The sequence below is a fragment of the Esox lucius genome, chromosome 11 (assembly GCF_011004845.1).
Source record: "Esox lucius isolate fEsoLuc1 chromosome 11, fEsoLuc1.pri, whole genome shotgun sequence".
NCBI lineage: Eukaryota > Metazoa > Chordata > Actinopteri > Esociformes > Esocidae > Esox > Esox lucius.
Window position 1 is genome coordinate 5,012,120 of NC_047579.1, and position 19,193 is coordinate 5,031,312.

The 19,193-nt window shown below is 38.4% G+C and overlaps 1 protein-coding gene across 1 annotated transcript in view; it reads left to right on the forward strand.

Moving 5' to 3' along the window:
- Window positions 1–530: 530 nt before the first annotated feature.
- Window positions 531–19,193, forward strand: part of LOC105008454 (GATA zinc finger domain-containing protein 14) — a 45,684-nt gene continuing 27,021 nt past the window's right edge. The window contains exons 1-9 of the mRNA XM_034295614.1: window positions 531–616; window positions 6,354–6,423; window positions 13,438–13,491; window positions 13,579–13,635; window positions 13,751–13,864; window positions 16,069–16,125; window positions 17,230–17,274; window positions 18,958–19,015; window positions 19,144–19,161. Coding sequence (XP_034151505.1) covers window positions 6,382–6,423; window positions 13,438–13,491; window positions 13,579–13,635; window positions 13,751–13,864; window positions 16,069–16,125; window positions 17,230–17,274; window positions 18,958–19,015; window positions 19,144–19,161 — 445 coding nt within the window. The 5' untranslated portion in view covers window positions 531–616; window positions 6,354–6,381. The remainder of the gene's footprint in view (window positions 617–6,353; window positions 6,424–13,437; window positions 13,492–13,578; window positions 13,636–13,750; window positions 13,865–16,068; window positions 16,126–17,229; window positions 17,275–18,957; window positions 19,016–19,143; window positions 19,162–19,193) is intronic.

The following is a 19,193-nucleotide window of genomic DNA, read 5'->3' on the forward strand; positions in this document are numbered from 1 at the left end:
ATTAATATAGGGGCATCCCTGCCGTGATATAGAATAGAAATACTGAAAACAGTAGGTGCTTTTAAAATGGAGACTATGATATCTAGAAAAATGATAATTAATCAGTGCCTAATATGTTTTATCCTTTCCATAAAGCATCTTACTTGTGTTATCTGCTTTAATCTGTGGACATTACCTGTTACACATCTTTATCCAAAATGTTAAATAAGGATTTCCAATATCCCGCAAGTCAGTAAATAGTGTTTCTTTATATTATATATAGCATATAACCCTAATAAAGCCAAGAGTAGCATTTTTATAAAAAAGGTTATTTTGCTTTTGCAAGACTCAATAAAAAACACATTTCCTTTAATGGTTCTTTGTTATACGGTAAAGAACCCTATGGTTCTATATAGAACCCTAATTAACCTTATTTTTTAAGAGTACACTCAAATTGGTAGGTGACGTTTCTCTTCAAAATCACTTTTGGATAAAATACCCTAATGACCAAGAGCAAGTGGTGTAGAAGAAAAGGAGGAGTTTCGATGGCTGCGTAGCTTACATTACAAAGCTACGAAGTGAAAGTAATGTCTAGGTACTCGCAAGCATGCAGCCCAGAGCAGACGCTATAAAGAAGGTAAGCAGTATTGCTGATATTCCGATTTCCTTTTGCTATGCCATGCCAAAATATTTTTTTCAATGCATTAGGTTTTAGATGAATGAATTGAGTAGATGAAATGTCTAGTCAGACAGCACAACTAATAGGCTACTTTCTTGGTAGGTTAATGGATAATTGCACCATTCTTAACAGCAGAAATGACCCAATCTCGTTGTTTTTCTTTGAAGTTTATAACTGCGATCAACATAGACCACTCAAACATAACTCTCCTAAAACGTGTGCGCGGCTATACCAATATATTAAGTGGGAGCGCTTTTAAGAGCAGTCTGAGTCAGAAGTCATGTGTCTTGTGCAATCGGTTGTATATTTAGTATTTTATGACTATGCTTAGGGTAATGGATTATAAAGTAAAATAAATGGGTACAGTTGACAGATTAATTTGTATTTAACCAAATGTATTTTTTAGGAAAGTTTACCCCAATTTTGCTACTGTGGTAACATGCTGAGTCGGCATGTCCCCCACCGCCCCCCCCCCCCAAAAAAAACGAGCTTAAGAAGAAAATGTTTTGATCATATTTATTTATTTTAAACAAATTAATACAATTCAACATTTCTTAAGATACGATATAGTAAGAACTTGTTTCAGTGTTTATAGATCTGATCCGGACTTTGAGAATAAATGAATTTCCTATTTGGGATTCTAGTACATTAGAGTAACATGGGGCAATACGCCCCCTGGGTTAACACGAAAATACTTTTTCAGTAGCAGTTTGGAGAAATTCACATTGAAAAGTATAATGTGTCTATATATATAATATACATAATATAATTCTGTCTCTCACGGTTCAAATAAACCTAGTATTAAAATTATAGACTGATAATTTATTTGTTAGTGGGCAAACATACAAAATCAGCAGGGGATAAAAAAAGAAAATCCTCACTTTATAGTAGCAAATTCTCAATAGAGATTAATTATATGATCATGATAATTTCTCCATAAAGTCTTCTTTCTAGGTCAAATTTTCACAAATTGTGATCACAAAGTATTTTGAGAAAATACATTTCCAAGTGAATGAACAAGTCGTGTAGCAAAAAACAGAGGGTAACTTGGGGGATCAATGTTTTTTGTGAATTAAAAAAGGCAATGTTTGGTCAGATTAAGATATGTACCTATTGACTATAGTCAGACAAATACATTTAGAAAAAAAAAATATTGGGCAGAATGATTCTATTTTATTGCAACCTAATCAAACTGTAAAGGCCTCTATCCGTGAAAAATGTCCCTCCCTAAAGGGGTAAAAGGCCCCCAATGGGCAATTTATTGAATATCAAGGCCAAATGATAGGGATATTACATTACATGTTCAGTAAACTAGCTGTAAACTAAATGCTACTTATATTAGGCTATATCTAGAACTTTTGTAATATTTCAGCATATTTTTGTCCAAAGGAGAGCATTTAACCCCAAACATGATCACCATTAAAATAGGTTTGCTGTAAAAAATAATGATGATTTTTTTTGATTACTTAGCCTAAGGCCTTCCTAATGTCATTAAAAATCAGTTTAGAGGTCTAACTAATGTCATTAAAAATCAGTTTAGAGGTCTAACTTACATCACATGTTTTCAAAAAGAAAATAAGATAAACTCCTGTCAAAATCGTTTTTGTGGAATTACTTGCTCAGTTAATTCAACAACATTTTCTAGATGAAGAATACTGGCAACCAAGGAATATTTGGCAATATAATGTGGTGTCATTTGGTACTTTAGGGCATGTAACCCTGGGAGAACCTGAAATAATATGGGTTTTGGAAATCCCCAATCAAACAAACTTTCAATCAGAAATGTATATAAAATAAAATAAATGCATAGAGGCATTTGCAAGACAGCAAAGAAATACATTTCTTATGATGACATTTGAATGGCATAATTTGCCGAACAAGTCAGAGTGCCATAATTTTGCGGGACCGCATAAGCGGAGCTGGCCTAGAAGAGCAACTGACTGACTGACTGACTGACCGACTGACCGACTGACTAACAGACCCTTGTTAAAAAGCGTAGTTGTTGGAGACTTGGTCTACGGAACAACAGGTCCCACATTCAACTCCCATCACATTCATGCTATTTGTGGTGGAGGTAAACTTAATAAGAAATGTTACCTAGTTTAACACAATGGTTAATTGTGTCCAACAAAATATTCAAACTTGGCATGATGTTAATATGTGACAAAGATAATGTCAAGAGGCTATACCGACACTTGGCATATGTATAGCTCTGTCGTGTAGTGGTTAAATACACAGCTTTTCACATAGGTGATCCAGGTTTGAATCTTGGGGAGCATCAATGAATAGAGCTTTTTATTGTGGGCGGGCTGAACTAGGCTTGCCTGGTTTCTTGTTTACAGATTTCATGTATGACTAAAAATGAAAGTCTGGGATCCCTGAATGCTGCTGTGGAAAAGTCGCTGCCTCATATTTAGCAACAGCAGAGTTAGAATCTTACTCATGAATTAGCCCTGGGGCCCTGAGGAGGTCTGTGCATTTGGCAAACATGTCCAGCTCATGACTTCCTTATGGTATGTAGTGATTCCGGTCTAGACTTCCTGGTAAAGCAATAATTATGAAAAGAACAGTTTGGGATTTGCTTCAAAAGATCTGGACATTGGCTGTGCCTAGATTGCTGGGAGTTGCTGCGATTATACAGACATTAATCACATATTTGATATCAAGAATTTGTAGGGAAAAATTACAAACTACTTTCGTTGTAAGCATTTCTGCTGCATGTTTAACTCAGTCTAAAAAACGTGTTATCTATATGTGAAGTTCCCTTTATTTGTCAATTGGACACAAGTTCTTATCAATGTTGGACTTATTCTAAATAAAGGTAGAAGAAATGCACACCTTAGTTGACGAGGTGCTGGCTAAAGGGTACGAAATTGAAACAAAATGAATGAAAAAGCCGCACTCTAAACTCAAATGCATATCATAGCATTTTTTTTTAATAAGACCAACGTTTCGACAGACACGCTGTCTTCATCAGGGGACTTATTCTAAATGCCAGTCACTCTGAGTGACATGTTGGAGAAGCGTTAGCAGGGGGCAGTCACGCTAGACCCCCATGGAGAATTGTTTTAGGGCTGTGTCAGTTCATGTCACTTAGAAAAAAGGAAACTAACAGTATAGTTCCTTTTTTTCAACAGAGAAATTACAACTGGAATCTCCTCTGGTGGGGGAAGTTGCCAATGCCCTTAGTTAGGGTGCCCCCCCATTGAAGTAAGGTTTGGGGACCAGTCAGGTTTGGGGACCAGTCAGGTATGGGGATCAGTCAGGTATGGGGATCAGTCAGATTGACCTAGGGTAAAATAAGACAATTCACAAGCGCCGAACTTTGATCGACCTGTGACATATTACTTTAGACTCATTAATCTTTTTGACCCACATGGGAACAGACCGCAGCACTATGAACGTCTTCCAGGAGAAGAAGATATACAGGGATAACAGTGCAATATCACAACTCCCCTGTCCCCCTGGTGATCAATCTGAACATCTATAAACACTTCATTTCCATGGTTGGATTAGTAGTCTTACAAACCAGTTCATATTGACCATAAAAGGACACAGACTGCACAACATTGGTGAACTGGTAACCAGAAATGGACACAGATTTTATGTTACTGACCTTTAGTCATTTTTCTTAAATCTAGTCTTTATACATTGCCTTTTATTTCTTTTACACCTTGCCTCAATGCCTTTGTGTTATCAAACTTACCTTCAGAGGGAGATGCAGTCTCATTTAATGTGGACGATACATCTGCTAAATACATAATTTGATTTGGTTAAGTAAAAAAAAGTGATGTAACCTACCAAAATCTTCCATGTCATGGACTTGCTCTGTCATGTTTGATGCGGCATCCACAATGTTGCTAGTTCCACTCTCTGACATTGTGACAGCTTCGCTATTTTCATCAGATTGGCTCCCACTATCATCAGCCTCATGATCACTCAATGCAATTTTGTCTGGGAAATGGGATTGATAACATACATATAGCTGGACATAAAAACAACAGTCATGGAAATAGGATTTTTTGCTTAATATATGAGTATCATATAAGGGACCAATTCTATGGCAAGTCGATATGCCTTATACATGTTTAGTAAGAAAACACTCAAACTTTAACACAAACTCATCCAGTGATTTCCCCTGCATGGTGGAAAGAAGTCCTTTCTCCATTGATATCAGTAGCTTGGAAATCTTAGCCAGTTGTGTTGTGGGAACAGGTAAATCCCGTAGGACACGGATCAAGTTCTTGTTTTTTAATTAAGGACTTTGTGAAAGAGTGGCCCCATGTTTTCTGAGTTGTGACGATCTGAGGTGCTCAGGATGCTTTGCTCCACATTGGCTTGCATGAATACGCAAACAGTCCTGTCCTCTATAATGGCTCATTGATTTGGGTCTCGCAAACAGGAAGACAGTTGTGGCATTGACATCACATTATGTTCTTTTACTCACCAGTAGTGACAGAGCATCAACCATGCTTGGTGTGAGCAAGACAGCAACCTTTTTTCCCCCGTTTCCCCATGATTTCAATTTGGTTAAAATAGTTGCAGAGCTTCTGTTCAGTCTTTGATAACCCCACAGCAACATCTTCATGGAGCTTAGTGTAGTCTCTTTAATGAAAACTCTGGAGGCGCAATTTTGAAACCTCCCCAGCACGTCAGCGATTGAACACAATGATTTGTGAAAGTGTAACTTTTGCAAATTGACCATAGTTCTGAGTGGTGGCCTCCTCCTCCAGGCTGCAAAAGGCCCTTTTAGCAGATTTCTCAAGGTACTGGTGAAGTATCTGTACATCTTCAGTGAAGGGTATTGTTGATGGCTTGTTGTACTTTGCGTCACTCAGCGTGTTCAGGGCACTGTGAGACACCAACTCAGACCACTTGGATGTGTACAGTCAGATTGACCTAGGGTCAAATTAGACAATTCACAAGCTCCGAGCTTTGATCGAGCTGTGACATATTCCTTTAGACTCATTCATCTTTTTGACCACGTCTGCCCTTTCGGGGGACTTTTGAAGTCCCCACATGTATAGTAAAACCACACACACACACGCGCACACACACACACATATATAAATACACATACACACTCACACTTTCAGCCAGGTCATACACAGAAGTTTGAGCTGAAATATGCAGCATCTTTGTGAATGTTGGAGCGTTACTTTTTAAAGGAGCATTACTTTTTAAAGGAGCAACCCAACCTTAGTGTAGTCCACTCTACAGTCAAGAGATGGATGCTTTTGTCAGAAGGGGTTGTAGTTATGGTTGTAAGTATAGTTGAAAGGCTAAACACTGTGATCAAAGCAAGTGTGATTAAAACAGTTCCCCTGACAGATTAATGCTGTAAAATAGGATATTTTCCAACCAATGGATCTTTTACTTCTGAAATGAAGTGCCTTGTTGTGAAGTCAATTGTAAATGATTACATGTTGAGGCATGTTCATTTTCATTTTTTTTGGTTGAATCAAAAAAAAAATATTAGTTAAACTTCAAAGGTAATATACATTCATGTTAACTGTTATGGCACTACATATATTCTATACAAAACATTTTTTGCAAGTAATTCGAAGTCCAGAACATTTATACGCATGCAATTATAAAATTTATGAACAGTATAGACAAGCTTTCTGATGACACAGAAATACTGCAGGACATATAACTTGGTTATAACTCTATATTTCCCTGTCTTCCTGTCCAGGATAAATTCTAATAATTACCAGGTCAACATGATCAGTTGGTTAATATGGATCATCGGAGCCTGTCTGCTGGTGAGTTCTACATGTTTCTTTGTCTCCCACTAGTTTGATTGTCTGAAAAGTCTTTAAGCCTGATGCCCCATCCTATAGACACACCTGTAGCCAATGGATGAATTGTCTGTCACCCTCTGGAACTGCATCTCCAAATAGGGGTAAAGAGGGGAATGTTCCTCATCTGACGCCATGTTTCACTGGCATTAGCTATAGGCTCTAGCCATAGTTGAAAGCATAGAACCTCTGGAAAAAAGCTTCACTAGAAAAGAGATTAGGACTTGTGTAGTAACAAGAAACCAGGCAAGCCTAGTTCAGACCGGACTGTTATTGAAAGTATGGCCATTTGAACAGCGTATTAGCCAGTAATTTCAGGTTTTAGCCAGCAAAGTTTTCGTCAATACGGAATAATTCACAATGCGTACTTCACTTCGCCTGCGAGGAGATACGGACTCGGAACCTACAAGTCTGCTTCTCTAACCACTACGCTATTTAATGAGGGGCAGTCAGTCAGTCAGGCACTCAGTCAGTCACTCAGTAAGAGACATTCGCTCTTCTTAGTCGGCTCTGCTTACGCGGCCCGGCAAAAAGGAGCTTCATTTCATATTTCCACACCTAAGATATCATGCATTATATCCAAGTTGTCAGATATATTACTGTATCTCAAGGTATTGAGTATGCCGTTTCTTTTGCTTTGAACAAGATAACTGTAATGCTCCTCATTTAATGCTTTGCCAAACATAACTACCCATGGGTCATCCTGACTAAATTACCATTTGAGCTGATGCCTTGTCAGTAAGACAAAGCCTAGTTTAATACTTTGCAGTGAATGATTCTACATAACAAAGAATACTATTTAGACCTAGATTGTCATCCGTTATCTGTGCAATAGTACCAACGATGGGTTCCAAATTACACTAACATTCCTCTCTCAAGTATTTTTACATCAACCAATGGACTAAGTATCCTATCCATGCCATACTTTTTGGCATCCTGAGAATAAAACAAAGCAATGAGGTGTATATTCATTAGAGACGAATTAAGAGATGCTGGTATGTCACAAAGCACAAACATCCAAGTTTATAGATTCCCTGATTAGACACTAATGGGTTAACAATTTGAAAGTCATCATAGTAAACTAATGCATTGCTACATATCAATAACAAAAGATGGCATCTAAAATACTGTCACAATAGTCCTTGTACATATCACTGACTGATCTTCAATGTGTTTCCACACCTCCTGATTCCTAAAATTGAACTTGGGGGCAGTGCCGTTTCTTGAACATTTTACATGGGGTGGCAGAAGGGTGGCAAGTTGAAATTCAAGGGTGCATTAGGGCTGTCACAACTATTACATTATTACCTGATTATGTAATATTATGTAATATTATTTAATTATTATATCAACTTTTTACACAATATTTTTATTCCAAAATCATATGTTTCCAATCTGAATAAGGGATTTTTAGGCAAATGTTAGAAACGTCTCAACAAATACCATGCGGAATATGTCCATTCCCATCAGTCAGGATGTCTAGTGTATGGGAGCATATGAGTGTTGGACAGCTGTGGTGAAAGTTATAGGTGCAGATCATTGCTTCTTAATTTCAGTACGTTTAAACCATGTTTAGAATTGTTTTGCACCAATGCACCATTCTGTAATTTTGCAACAGTATTATTTAATTGATTTGTCACATCAACTCTGATCAACAAAAGAAAAATAACACTCAAACGGGTGTAAAATATTCAAACTAATTCGACTTTTCTTCTATGTAAGTCAACTTTTTTTCTATTTCCATCCATATTTCATAATTAGAAGATACGCATTAAAATAAATGGATATAAATATCTGTTCTCCTATTGCATATTAACGTTAGAAAATGAAATTAATCGTCGTTGTACATTTTAAACTGAATTAACTGAGCATTGAAACACATTTTGTGGTGCCCAAAAGCACAAACACCACAAATCTGAAGAACCATTTCCGAATCCATCGTGTAATTTTAGGCCTAAAATATTATTTGGCTCACACTATAAAAGTGGCATACAATTTACAATATAAACTACATTTCTTTCTACGCTCTGATGTTTGTGTTCAGTTTGGTACAAGTCTTTCCAGGGTGCATGAGTGTTGGGATTGTTATGACTTCCTTATGTATTATACTGTATATGCAACTTAAGCATTGAGGCAAATGATGCAGTATTTTACAATGAGACATTGTTTATATTATTCTGCCAAGTGCATAAGCATAAAACAATGCATCCTGAAAATGAATGCCTTATTTTGCTTCAAATACACAAACACTGAATATACTGAGGATATAAATGGAGTAGCAATTAAGTATACTAACACCATTTAAATTACAACTGTTTATCATGTATGACCGCACATCCCATTTTGTGGATGTTATAGAGTCCAGAGATATCAAATTAAATTAATGAATTGATTAATTAATTAATCTGTGGAGAAAATTACGGTTTATCTACAGTATTTCTAAATTGCCCAACACAAGCTACATTGTCCACCGCAAGTTGCATGGTCCACTGCAAGCTACATCAACATTGTGCAATGCCCCTTTGCTAGGTAGGTATCAGGACAATCATTACTTGGCAATGGTGGCAGCTAGCTACAAGCTACTTCATCTGCAAATTTGCTAGTGTTAAGAATTTTACGTGTATCAGAATTTCTGAAGAAGGACGAGGCTCCGGTCCAAATGGAAATTAAGCACAAAGATTTATTAATATGAATTGATAAGTCAAAATACATGAAATACACTGCAGCGGTCAAATATTTGCTCAACCCTCGAGCTTCCACAAAATATTCGCCCCGAATAAAGATCGAACATCGGTTTTGATGCTCCCGCCACAGGGGCGGTTACTTTTCACTCTCGTGAGTAAAACCCATCCTTATTGGCTCTTCGTTGGCATGGTGACATGTTGGACGAATCTCTTTGTTTTCGCTGTCCAATGAAGAAGGGCATGCTCTAAACTCATCCCATTTGGGGGTTACTCTTGGTCATAGATCAACAGGTTCTTTGCATACAGGTATGAAATCTTAACCAGGTTACAGTAATTTACATTCTATTGTCCAAACCTAGACTAGAACATCAGGGGGTTGGAGACAGAAGGTCTCTTTGTGCTGTATAGGGGGCAGTTTCATTTGTATGTTAATTGTTTCAATCCTGTGTTGGCTTATGGCTCTTTTTGTAGAACAATAAAGGACCCAAGTCAGGGGGAGAAGCGTTCCTTGTTGTTTATTCACAAAATATAGTACATGTCTTTCTTAGATGTTCTGTCTTCTTCCGATCTCTCTCTTCACGGTCTTCCCAGATGTCTCTGTGCTTCTCCAAATGTCATGGTCTTAAACAGCATATATATATACTAAACCAAAGACCAGTACATCCTACTTTCTGGACGTCTGCCAATCATATAGATGTGTTTTACATATGCATCCTAACCTTGTTTGGTATAGTGTCCATTCTTGAGTCCTGGTGCTCCTCTAATAATAGACAACAGCTGATAACTATGTGCACCTCATATAGCACCTACTCAAACATTCTTCCTCTGTGTTGTGTGTTGTTTAACTAGAGTATAGGATTATCATACATTTAGGACATTAGGAAAAGACATGCTTTCTCACACCTGTCTCTCTATCTGAGCCAGGTGGAAAGTCTGAGTGTGTGTGGCTGAGTGTAATGTATGGAGTTCTAAACTTTTTATGGTTATTGTATTCAATCATATTTCCCTAACCTGGCTGCAGCATACAATTTAATAAAACAAAAACATAAGAATACATGGTTATTAAATCAGCATTATTTAAACTACATTTATCTCAACACTAGCTAGCTAACTTTACCAATAATATTGATGATCGGTGGTGTTTTTATATATGTAAAAAATTGGAGGGGCACAAACCATTTCAAAATATTGGATATATACCAGTAAAGCTACAAAACTCCCTTTTGCTAATGATGTGTTTATTTTACACATCAACAAACAGCGTGGCTCCACAAAACACTTTTAACGACAGAGCGACTTGCTTCTACCAGGTGTTGTAGTACACATACTGGAAAAAGAGAGAGAGAGACCTTCTTGTGTAATTGCTCTCCTTCTCTCTCACACACGTACAATTACCACTGTCACATTTACACACCTAAATTAGGAATGCAAATGTGCCTACAGGGCCATACGCGAACAGCAATGAGCTCAACACCGCAACGAAGCGGAAAGACAAGGGATACAGATCCATTCTATGACAACAACCTTAATAGATAAGCATGGACACACTGACACTCGTCACTATCTATATCAATCGATCCAGCACAAAAATATGACCAATGCACGGACCAGCACCACAAAGGCAGGATGATAAAATATGCTTTCACTCACCAAGGCTGAGGGCTCACTTGAAGAGAAAGTTGGCACAGCGGTTCTTTCTCTTCGATGACTTTGGGAATTAAGTCATGTTTCTGCTGAATCAGCTGGCTTTCGATGGACAACATGGCCAATGCGTTGAGTCACGGCTGTCCCATGGTATTGCGAGTGAAGGTTTTCTACTCCCTTGGACCAGTGGACGTGATGCCATGCTCAACGCTTGCAAAGTATAATAGAAAGGGACGCGGTCATTCTGTAACCCACCTTCTACTCCCTGCTTATACCCGTCCCTCTAAGCATTCGTTATAGACAGCACCCACTTAGCCTCCTCCTGGCAGCTGGTTACCTCTCTCCCTGACGATACAAAACATAAAATTACAAACAACAATAATATTGAGGATAAAATATCCTGTACTGGTCGCGGATCCCAACGGCCAGTACAGATAAAAGCGTCTCTGCCAGTCTTTATAGTGCCAATCACTGCACCGAAGAATGTACACTTTTGGGAAACCGGCAGTGCCCCTATGTCCTAGTTCCGATTCCCAATCGACCTGGTGGAGTTGTCGTTTGCTATAATCCACCGCCCGCACTCTGCCTTGCCTACCTGCTCGCCATCTGTCGGGGGCAAACACGGTTAGAGTGACACACCCACTTTCACCCTGTAACACACTCTTACACACTCTTAAGAGTATGATAGGTTACAGAAAGTTAGTGTCCCTTTCTATTAAACTTAGGATTGATCACACTAACATTCTGAGCATGCGTATTAATATTTTCACACGTACAATGTACATTGCATTGTGAGAGAGGGGCTAGCCTCACATTCACGCTTAGCCTATGGGCTACTACTGTCAAATCGTATGCAATTTAGGAAGATGCTATATAAATTATAGGAAGTAATCTTAAAGAAATAAAAATAACATAATTTGTTGCAATTCTTTCTGTTGACAACCCCTAATGACCAGTCGCCCCTGGATATAACAATGGTTGTAATTCCACAATTTCATAAGAGCATCACCTCATAACAACGAGGGAACAGTAGGCTACAGAAATGTATATCATAGACAGCCCTTTTTCAAATGTTCATAGCTGCTCAAAGCTAATTCACCCAATTGTTTCTGGAGCTGAGTGAGATCAAAATGGTCATTACGGTTTTCCCTACGTCGTGGCTTCCTTTGGGGATATTTATCTGCCCAGTGGCCAATTTGTTGGCAGATATGGCATGGTGAAATAGAGAATGAAAATTTGATCAGGAGCAGCAGGAATAACAGCCACAGGTTTGAACTTCATAACAGATCTACGCTGTTTATTTTGAGTACCTATAGCTACATGATTGTCCTGAGTTAGAACGTTTTATGATGGCGAAACTGTACTATAGACAGTACTATTGTAGGTTCAACTTTGGATGAACTCTAACAACAAACAAAAAAGGCCAGGATAAAAGCAGCACAATAACCAAACCATATTCTGCATGTATCATAACAGCATGGCCCCGTAGTAAAATAGTCCAGGTGCTAAACTGGCCTGCCTGCAGTCCAGAACTGTCACCCACTGAAAGCATTTATTGCATTATAATATGACAAATACAGCAAAGACCCTCAATTTTTGAGCAGCTGAAATCCTATATCAAGCTAGAATGGGAGAACATTCCACTTTCAATACTACAGCAATTGGTCTCCACAGTTCCCAAACCCTTACAGAGGGTTATTAATTACATTTTACACAGCGTCCCGACTTTTTTGGAAATGGGGTTGTACATTGTTAACTCCATAAGTGCATGGGAGATTAAAGTTGAACTTAATTAAACATCCACATCTGGGCGTGGGATACTAAATTGGAAAAATAAGACTTGTAGAACATGATGCGATTAACTGCTAGGCCTGTAAATTAACCAATATAATTATCGATAAGCCTGGCATGCGCATATTACAAGTACGTTTTGCATGATATCCTATGATTGTACTGTCAAACATTGCCATCATGACTAATTGGACATGTACATCAGACGACCATATTTTATGCAAAGCTATTACTCGTTGGTAACGTTACTTAAACAATGAAACCAAATCACCAGTTTCTCACTGGTGCCCGGTTATGTGGTCCGTACAGTGGGCGTTCTCTATCAGCAGACGTCTAGTTGGGATAAAACACTCAGCAGCAGGTTCAGTGTGCACACGTTTACATAGATTTGAGTCCAATACATATTTTTGTGTGTGGCTGATGTGCATGCAGTTTATGTTTGGCCTAGTGTTAGCATGTGGATCAAATTCTACAGGAATGCAAATTTAAGCTATTTCTGCAATCAATCGTCAACTACTTTAATGAACAGTAGCCTACTATATTAATGAGACATAAACATGCAATGCGTGTTTTCCACAATTAAAGCATTATTTGAATTGTTACCTGCCGGTTATATAATGTTACCCTTGCTGGAATCTCCAGGTGCGGGATAATAGGAGCTTTATTGGCACCATTTCACTGACCAGGTAGGGTGAATGTTGGCCCCAGCGCAGGGGACACAGTAGACAGTTAAGAAATTGGTGAAAAGCCCAACATCAACTCCAATACACACAGTATAAAGTACATATTTTACCCTCTAGGTTAGAGACAGTTAGGGTCTAAATAGTGGACTTGACTGAACCTCTCCTGTTCTGTGCAGGTTTGCCACTGCGAGGACTGCAAGGACAATTATAATGAATATTTGAAAGACATGGTAAATAACAATCACTTGTTTGGTACATTTTCATACCTTAAAGAATGTTGAACTTTTTAGTTACTGTCTGCCTTTTTTACCTTGAAGGAAAATGATTTGCCGAAAGACTATTTGTTCAGGGTGAAGAAATGGAATGACAATGAGGTAAAAGTTCTATTCTGTTCCATATCTTCAAACAAATCTGCATGAGTTAATGTTATACAGGGCCCTGTATGATTATTTACAAATTAATATTTGTTAATGCTTGCTTTTTTTGCAGGAGATGTATGAAAGAATTAAAGAATCTCTTCAGCAGTTCAACGAAACAAACTGTGATAAATCGAGTTGTGGAGCCAAATATCAAGCAATATGTTGCCTGATGTTGTGTGAGGAGGTAACTCTACGGTCGTTCAGTTTCAAACTCTCCTTTGCGTGTGTGTGTCTGTGTGTGTGTGTGTAGGGACCAGATGACCCCACTAAAAATAGTAAAAAAAAAATGTCAATTTTGTAAAAAATAGTCAAAACAACTTTCTTTAACCGGGTCCCACAAGAAAAAAGGCAATTTTCCGGTTAGAGGTTAAGTTTAGGGTAAAACGTAGAATTGTCTGTGTATGTTAAAGGAGTATTCATTCTTAAAGTGTGATATCTTGAGAAAGTCTCTCTCTTAAATTCGTGTCCCTGATTTGGGATTTGGGGGAAAAAGGTCTTCCCCTGTACCAAAAATATTATTTAAACTCTGCTTAATTTGTCCAAGTGATGGAAAAACTGGATTTTGGGGTTGGCTGAGTTGGATATGGAAAGAGATTAACAAAAATGTACAATCAAGCATTGCATGTTCATCATCGCATTTGCGTGGTCGCATACAGCATAAACGATGCACACATGGGGATATTTTCAAAATAAATTCTCAGGAAAATGTGGCCCATTATTATTGCATTTTTATGTTTGGCCTTGTTACAGACACAAGGTGACCCACACTTGTGAAAATAGCAATTAAAGGTGAATTTACCACACCTGTGTCTTTTTAAATTGCAATTAGTGTCTGTGTATAAATAGTCAATGAGTTTGTTAGCTCTCACATGGATGCACTGTGCAGGCTAGATACTGAGCCACGGGGAGCAGAAAACAACCGTGAAAAGACCTGTGTAACAAGGTAATGGATGTTTATAAAGTTGGAAAAACGATATAAAAAGCTATCCAAAGCCTTGCAAATGCTAGTCAGTACTGTTCAATCACTTATTAAGAAGTGGAAAATTCAGGGATCTCTTGATACCAAGCCAAGGTCAGGTAAACCAAGAAAGATTTCAGCCAAATCTGCTACAAGAATTGCTTGGGATGCAAAGAAAAATCCTCAGGTAACCTCAGGAAAAATACAGGCTGATCTGGAAAATGACAGTGTGGTTGTTTCAAGGAGCACAATATGACGATACTTGAAATGTTTTTTGCTGCATGGTGGAGTTGCCAGAAAGAAGGCTTTACTGCGCCAATGCCACATAAAAGCCTGGTTACAATATGCCCGACAACACTTTGACACGCCTCAAAGCTTAATTTGGAGTGACGAGACCAAACTTTTGCTTTATGGTCACAACCATTCCAAGTTGACCCTCCAGTGGTTACAGCAGAAAAAGGTGAAGGATCTGGAGTGACCATCACAGTCTCCTGACCTTAATATCATCGAGCCACTCTCGGGAGATCTCAAACATGCGGTTCATGCAAGACTTTGCATGACCTGGAGGAATTTTGCCAAGACAAATGGGCAGCTATACCACCTGCAAGAATGTGGGGCCTCATAGACAATTATTATAAAAGACTGAACGCTTTCATTGATGTTAAAGGGGCCAATACACAACATTAAAAACTAAGGGAATGCAAACTTTTGAACAGGGGTCAGTAAAAAAAGTTTTGTTTTATGATTATTATGACCTACAGTTAAATGTGAATCCCATAAGAAATAAAAGACAGGTGTTTTGCCTGCTCACTCATGTTTTCTTTACAAATGGTACATACACTCACCTAAAAGATTATTAGGAACACCATACTAATACTTTGTTTGACCCCCTTTCGCCTTCAGAACTGCCTTAATTCTACGTGGCATTGATTCAACAAGGTGCTGAAAGCATTCTTTAGAAATGTTGGCCCATATTGATAGGATAGCATCTTGCAGTTGATGGAGATTTGATGCACATCCAGGGCACGAAGCTCCCGTTCCACCACATCCCAAAGATGCTCTATTGGGTTGAGATCTGGTGACTGTGGGGGCCATTTTAGTACAGTGAACTCATTGTCATGTTCAAGTAACCAATTTGAAATGATTCGAGCTTTGTGACATGGTGCATTATCCTGCTGGAAGTAGCCATCAGAGGATGGGTACATGGTGGTCATAAAGGGATGGACATGGTCAGAAACAATGCTCAGGTAGGCCGTGGCATTTAAACGATGCCCAATTGGCACTAAGGGGCCTAAAGTGTGCCAAGAAAACATCCCCCACACCATTACACCACCACCACCAGCCTGCACAGTGGTAACAAGGCATGATGGATCCATGTTCTCATTCTGTTTACGCCAAATTCTGACTCTACCATCTGAATGTCTCAACAGAAATCGAGACTCATCAGACCAGGCAAAAATGTTCCAGTCTTCAACAGTCCAATTTTGGTGAGCTTGTGCAAATTGTAACCTCTTTTTCCTATTTGTAGTGGAGATGAGTGGTACCTGGTGGGGTCTTCTGCTGTTGTAGCCCATCCGCTAATCTCAAGGTTGTGCGTGTTGTGGCTTCACAAATGCTTTGCTGCATACCTCGGTATAACAAGTGGTTATTTCAGTCAAAGTTGCTCTTCTATCAGCTTGAATCAGTCGGCCCATTCTCCTCTGACCTCTAGCATCAGCAAGGCATTTTCGCATTCTTTGTGCGTGAAAATCCCAGTAACTGAGCAGATTGTGAAATACTCAGACCGTCTGGCACCAACAACCATGCCACACTCAAAATGTATTAAATCACCTTTCTTTCATATTCTGACATTCATTTTGGAGTTCAGGAAATTGTCTTGACCAGGTCCACACCCCTAAATGCATTGAAGCAACTGCCATGTGATTGGTTGATTAGATAATTGCATTAATGAGAAATTGAACAGGTGTTCCTAATAATCCTTTAGGTGAGTGTATATTACCAATTCACCAAGGGTATGCAAACTTTTGAGCACAACTGTACATATAAAGCCCACAATTAGAGGAAAATACAGTACTATTCATTGATTTGACCCCAGGAATGCAGTCTCTCAACCTCTCCTTGATTTAATTTTATACCTCTCATTTTAACAATTTTCATGTTCATAAATGTAAAACACTTTTTTGCCCTTTATTTTCCACAACTGATTTCTAAATATTCACTGACAGATTTGCTGTTCAGTCCCCAAATGTAGTCAGTAAACTTTTGTTACACACAAAAAAATGTATGCTGTGTCTCCTCTGTTGTAGTTTGTTTCTGATAAGTTAGTTAATTCTTTAAGTTTAGTATATGTTTTTCAGTATACAGGGATTTGCATACGTTTTTTGACAGAGGCACATATTTTCTTTTTTTAAAGAAAACAAGGTGTTTGTGTGTAACTGGTGATTCTCATGTTTGAGGTCTTGTGTCTCCAGACAATATACAGTAACTAAGAAACGTGTACTCCCATAGATGTGTTCCTATTCACTGTGTGGGTCCTTCAGTACTAAGACTTTTCCTGTCTCTACTCCTGTCTTCCTCATCCTTTTTTGCAGATCAAAGCTTCACGTCCTCCTGTTACGTCGCCCATTATTTCCCCGGTAACTTATTGAACGTTGGTGTTTATGTATTGAATAGTTCCTTACTTCTTTTGGTAAAGTTATGTTACCAATATATTGATTATTTTGTGATTGCAAAAACATTCCATATTCAATATATTCACTATATTTCTATTCCCTGCTTTTTAGGCTATAGACTACGCTGCTACACATCTAACATTTCAAATACAATCACTATTTAAAAAAGTATATTGCTATTTATTGTATATCACTATATACTTTCTAATCTTTCTACAATATACAGGCCCAGTGCTCGAAGTGGGGCGGTACTCACCGGTACGCAGTACCGGCACTTCTACATTTTGCTCTTAAGCGTACCTGCACTTTTTCTTGCGTTCTGCTACTTCTCACATGCAGCCGGTACTCTACCACTGACAGAAAAAGCGTCAGTGTCAGAGAGATTTGTAATGACCTAACGTAACGTTACATAAACTACACTACCCAGAGGGCAATACGTGACTTAGTAATTCTTGACGATTCTTGACGAATCACGTAAAAGCAAGCAGTCGGTTCATCAGGAGCTGTCTGATGGCTGCGGCTTCCACCTGAGCGTAAACATATTTTTCACTGGTGAAATCCGAAACCTAGAAACTTAGAAAAAGTGTGTAGAATTAGAAATTGTAAGTCATGTTAGCCTGGCTTCAGTACCGGCACCCTTTTCCCCCCACTTCAAGCATTGAGTAGGCCTATCACTTTTATTTACAATGCAATAATATATTACATAATTTAAAATGTTAAACCATTTGTGCAGATACACCACCATTCAGATTTTGGGGATCACTTAGAAATGTCCTTGTTTTTGAACGAAAAAACATTAATATAACATAAAATTGACCAGAAATACAGTCTAGACATTGTAAATCACTATTGTGGAGAAACTAATGTTTTTTTAATGGAATATCTACATCGGCGTACAGAGGCCCATTATCAGCAACCATCACTCCTGTGTTCCAATGGCACATTGTGTTTGCAATTCAAAGTTTACCATTTTAAATGGCTAATTGATCATTATAAAACCCTTTTCCAAATGTTGGGCTGATTAAAGAAGCAATAAAACTGTCCTTATTTTGACTAGTTCAGTATCTGAAGCATCAGCAATTGTGGGTTTGATTACAGGCTCAAAATGACCAGAAACAACGAACTGTCTTCTGAAACTAGTCAGTCTATTCTTATTCTGAGAAATTAAGTCTATACAATGAAAGAAATTGCCAACCAACAAAAGATCTCATACAACCATGCCTACTATTTCCTTAACCAGAACAGAGAGAGCAGTGGGAGGACCTGGTGTACAATTGAGAAAGAGGACAAATACATTTAAGAATCTAGTTTGAGAAATAGACGCCTCCCAGGTCATCAACTGGAAGTTTCATTAAACAGTTCCCACCAGTCTCACTGTCAAAACACCAGTCTCCAAGTCAAATAGTGAAGAGGCAACTCCGGGAAGCAGAGTTCTGCCTCTGTCCAGTGTGTGTTCTTTTTGCCTTTTATGGCTTTTCTCTGCCACTCTGCCTAGATGGCTAGTATCCCGGAGTCACCTCCTCATTGTTGACGTTGAGACTGGCATGTGTTGGCAGGCAGCAATCAGTAACTAAGAAATGTTTACTCCTTAATGTATTCCTATTCACCTTGTGACAGGAAACTTATGTGTTATCTTCTCCATCGCAGATTTACTTAGTCTCGATGAATGGAATGAAGCATCTGATTCGAAGCATTTTTAATGCAAGTATGTTTACTTTATTTTTTCTTTCATGACCTCCATCCTAAAAAATAACTACATTACATAAAATGAGTGATTAATGGAAGTTATTCTGTCTCTTCCTATGATAACCTGTCTTTACATTTCTTCCAAAGAACATAATGACACCATCGGTAAGCATGTGTGTGTGTGTGTGTGTGAGGGA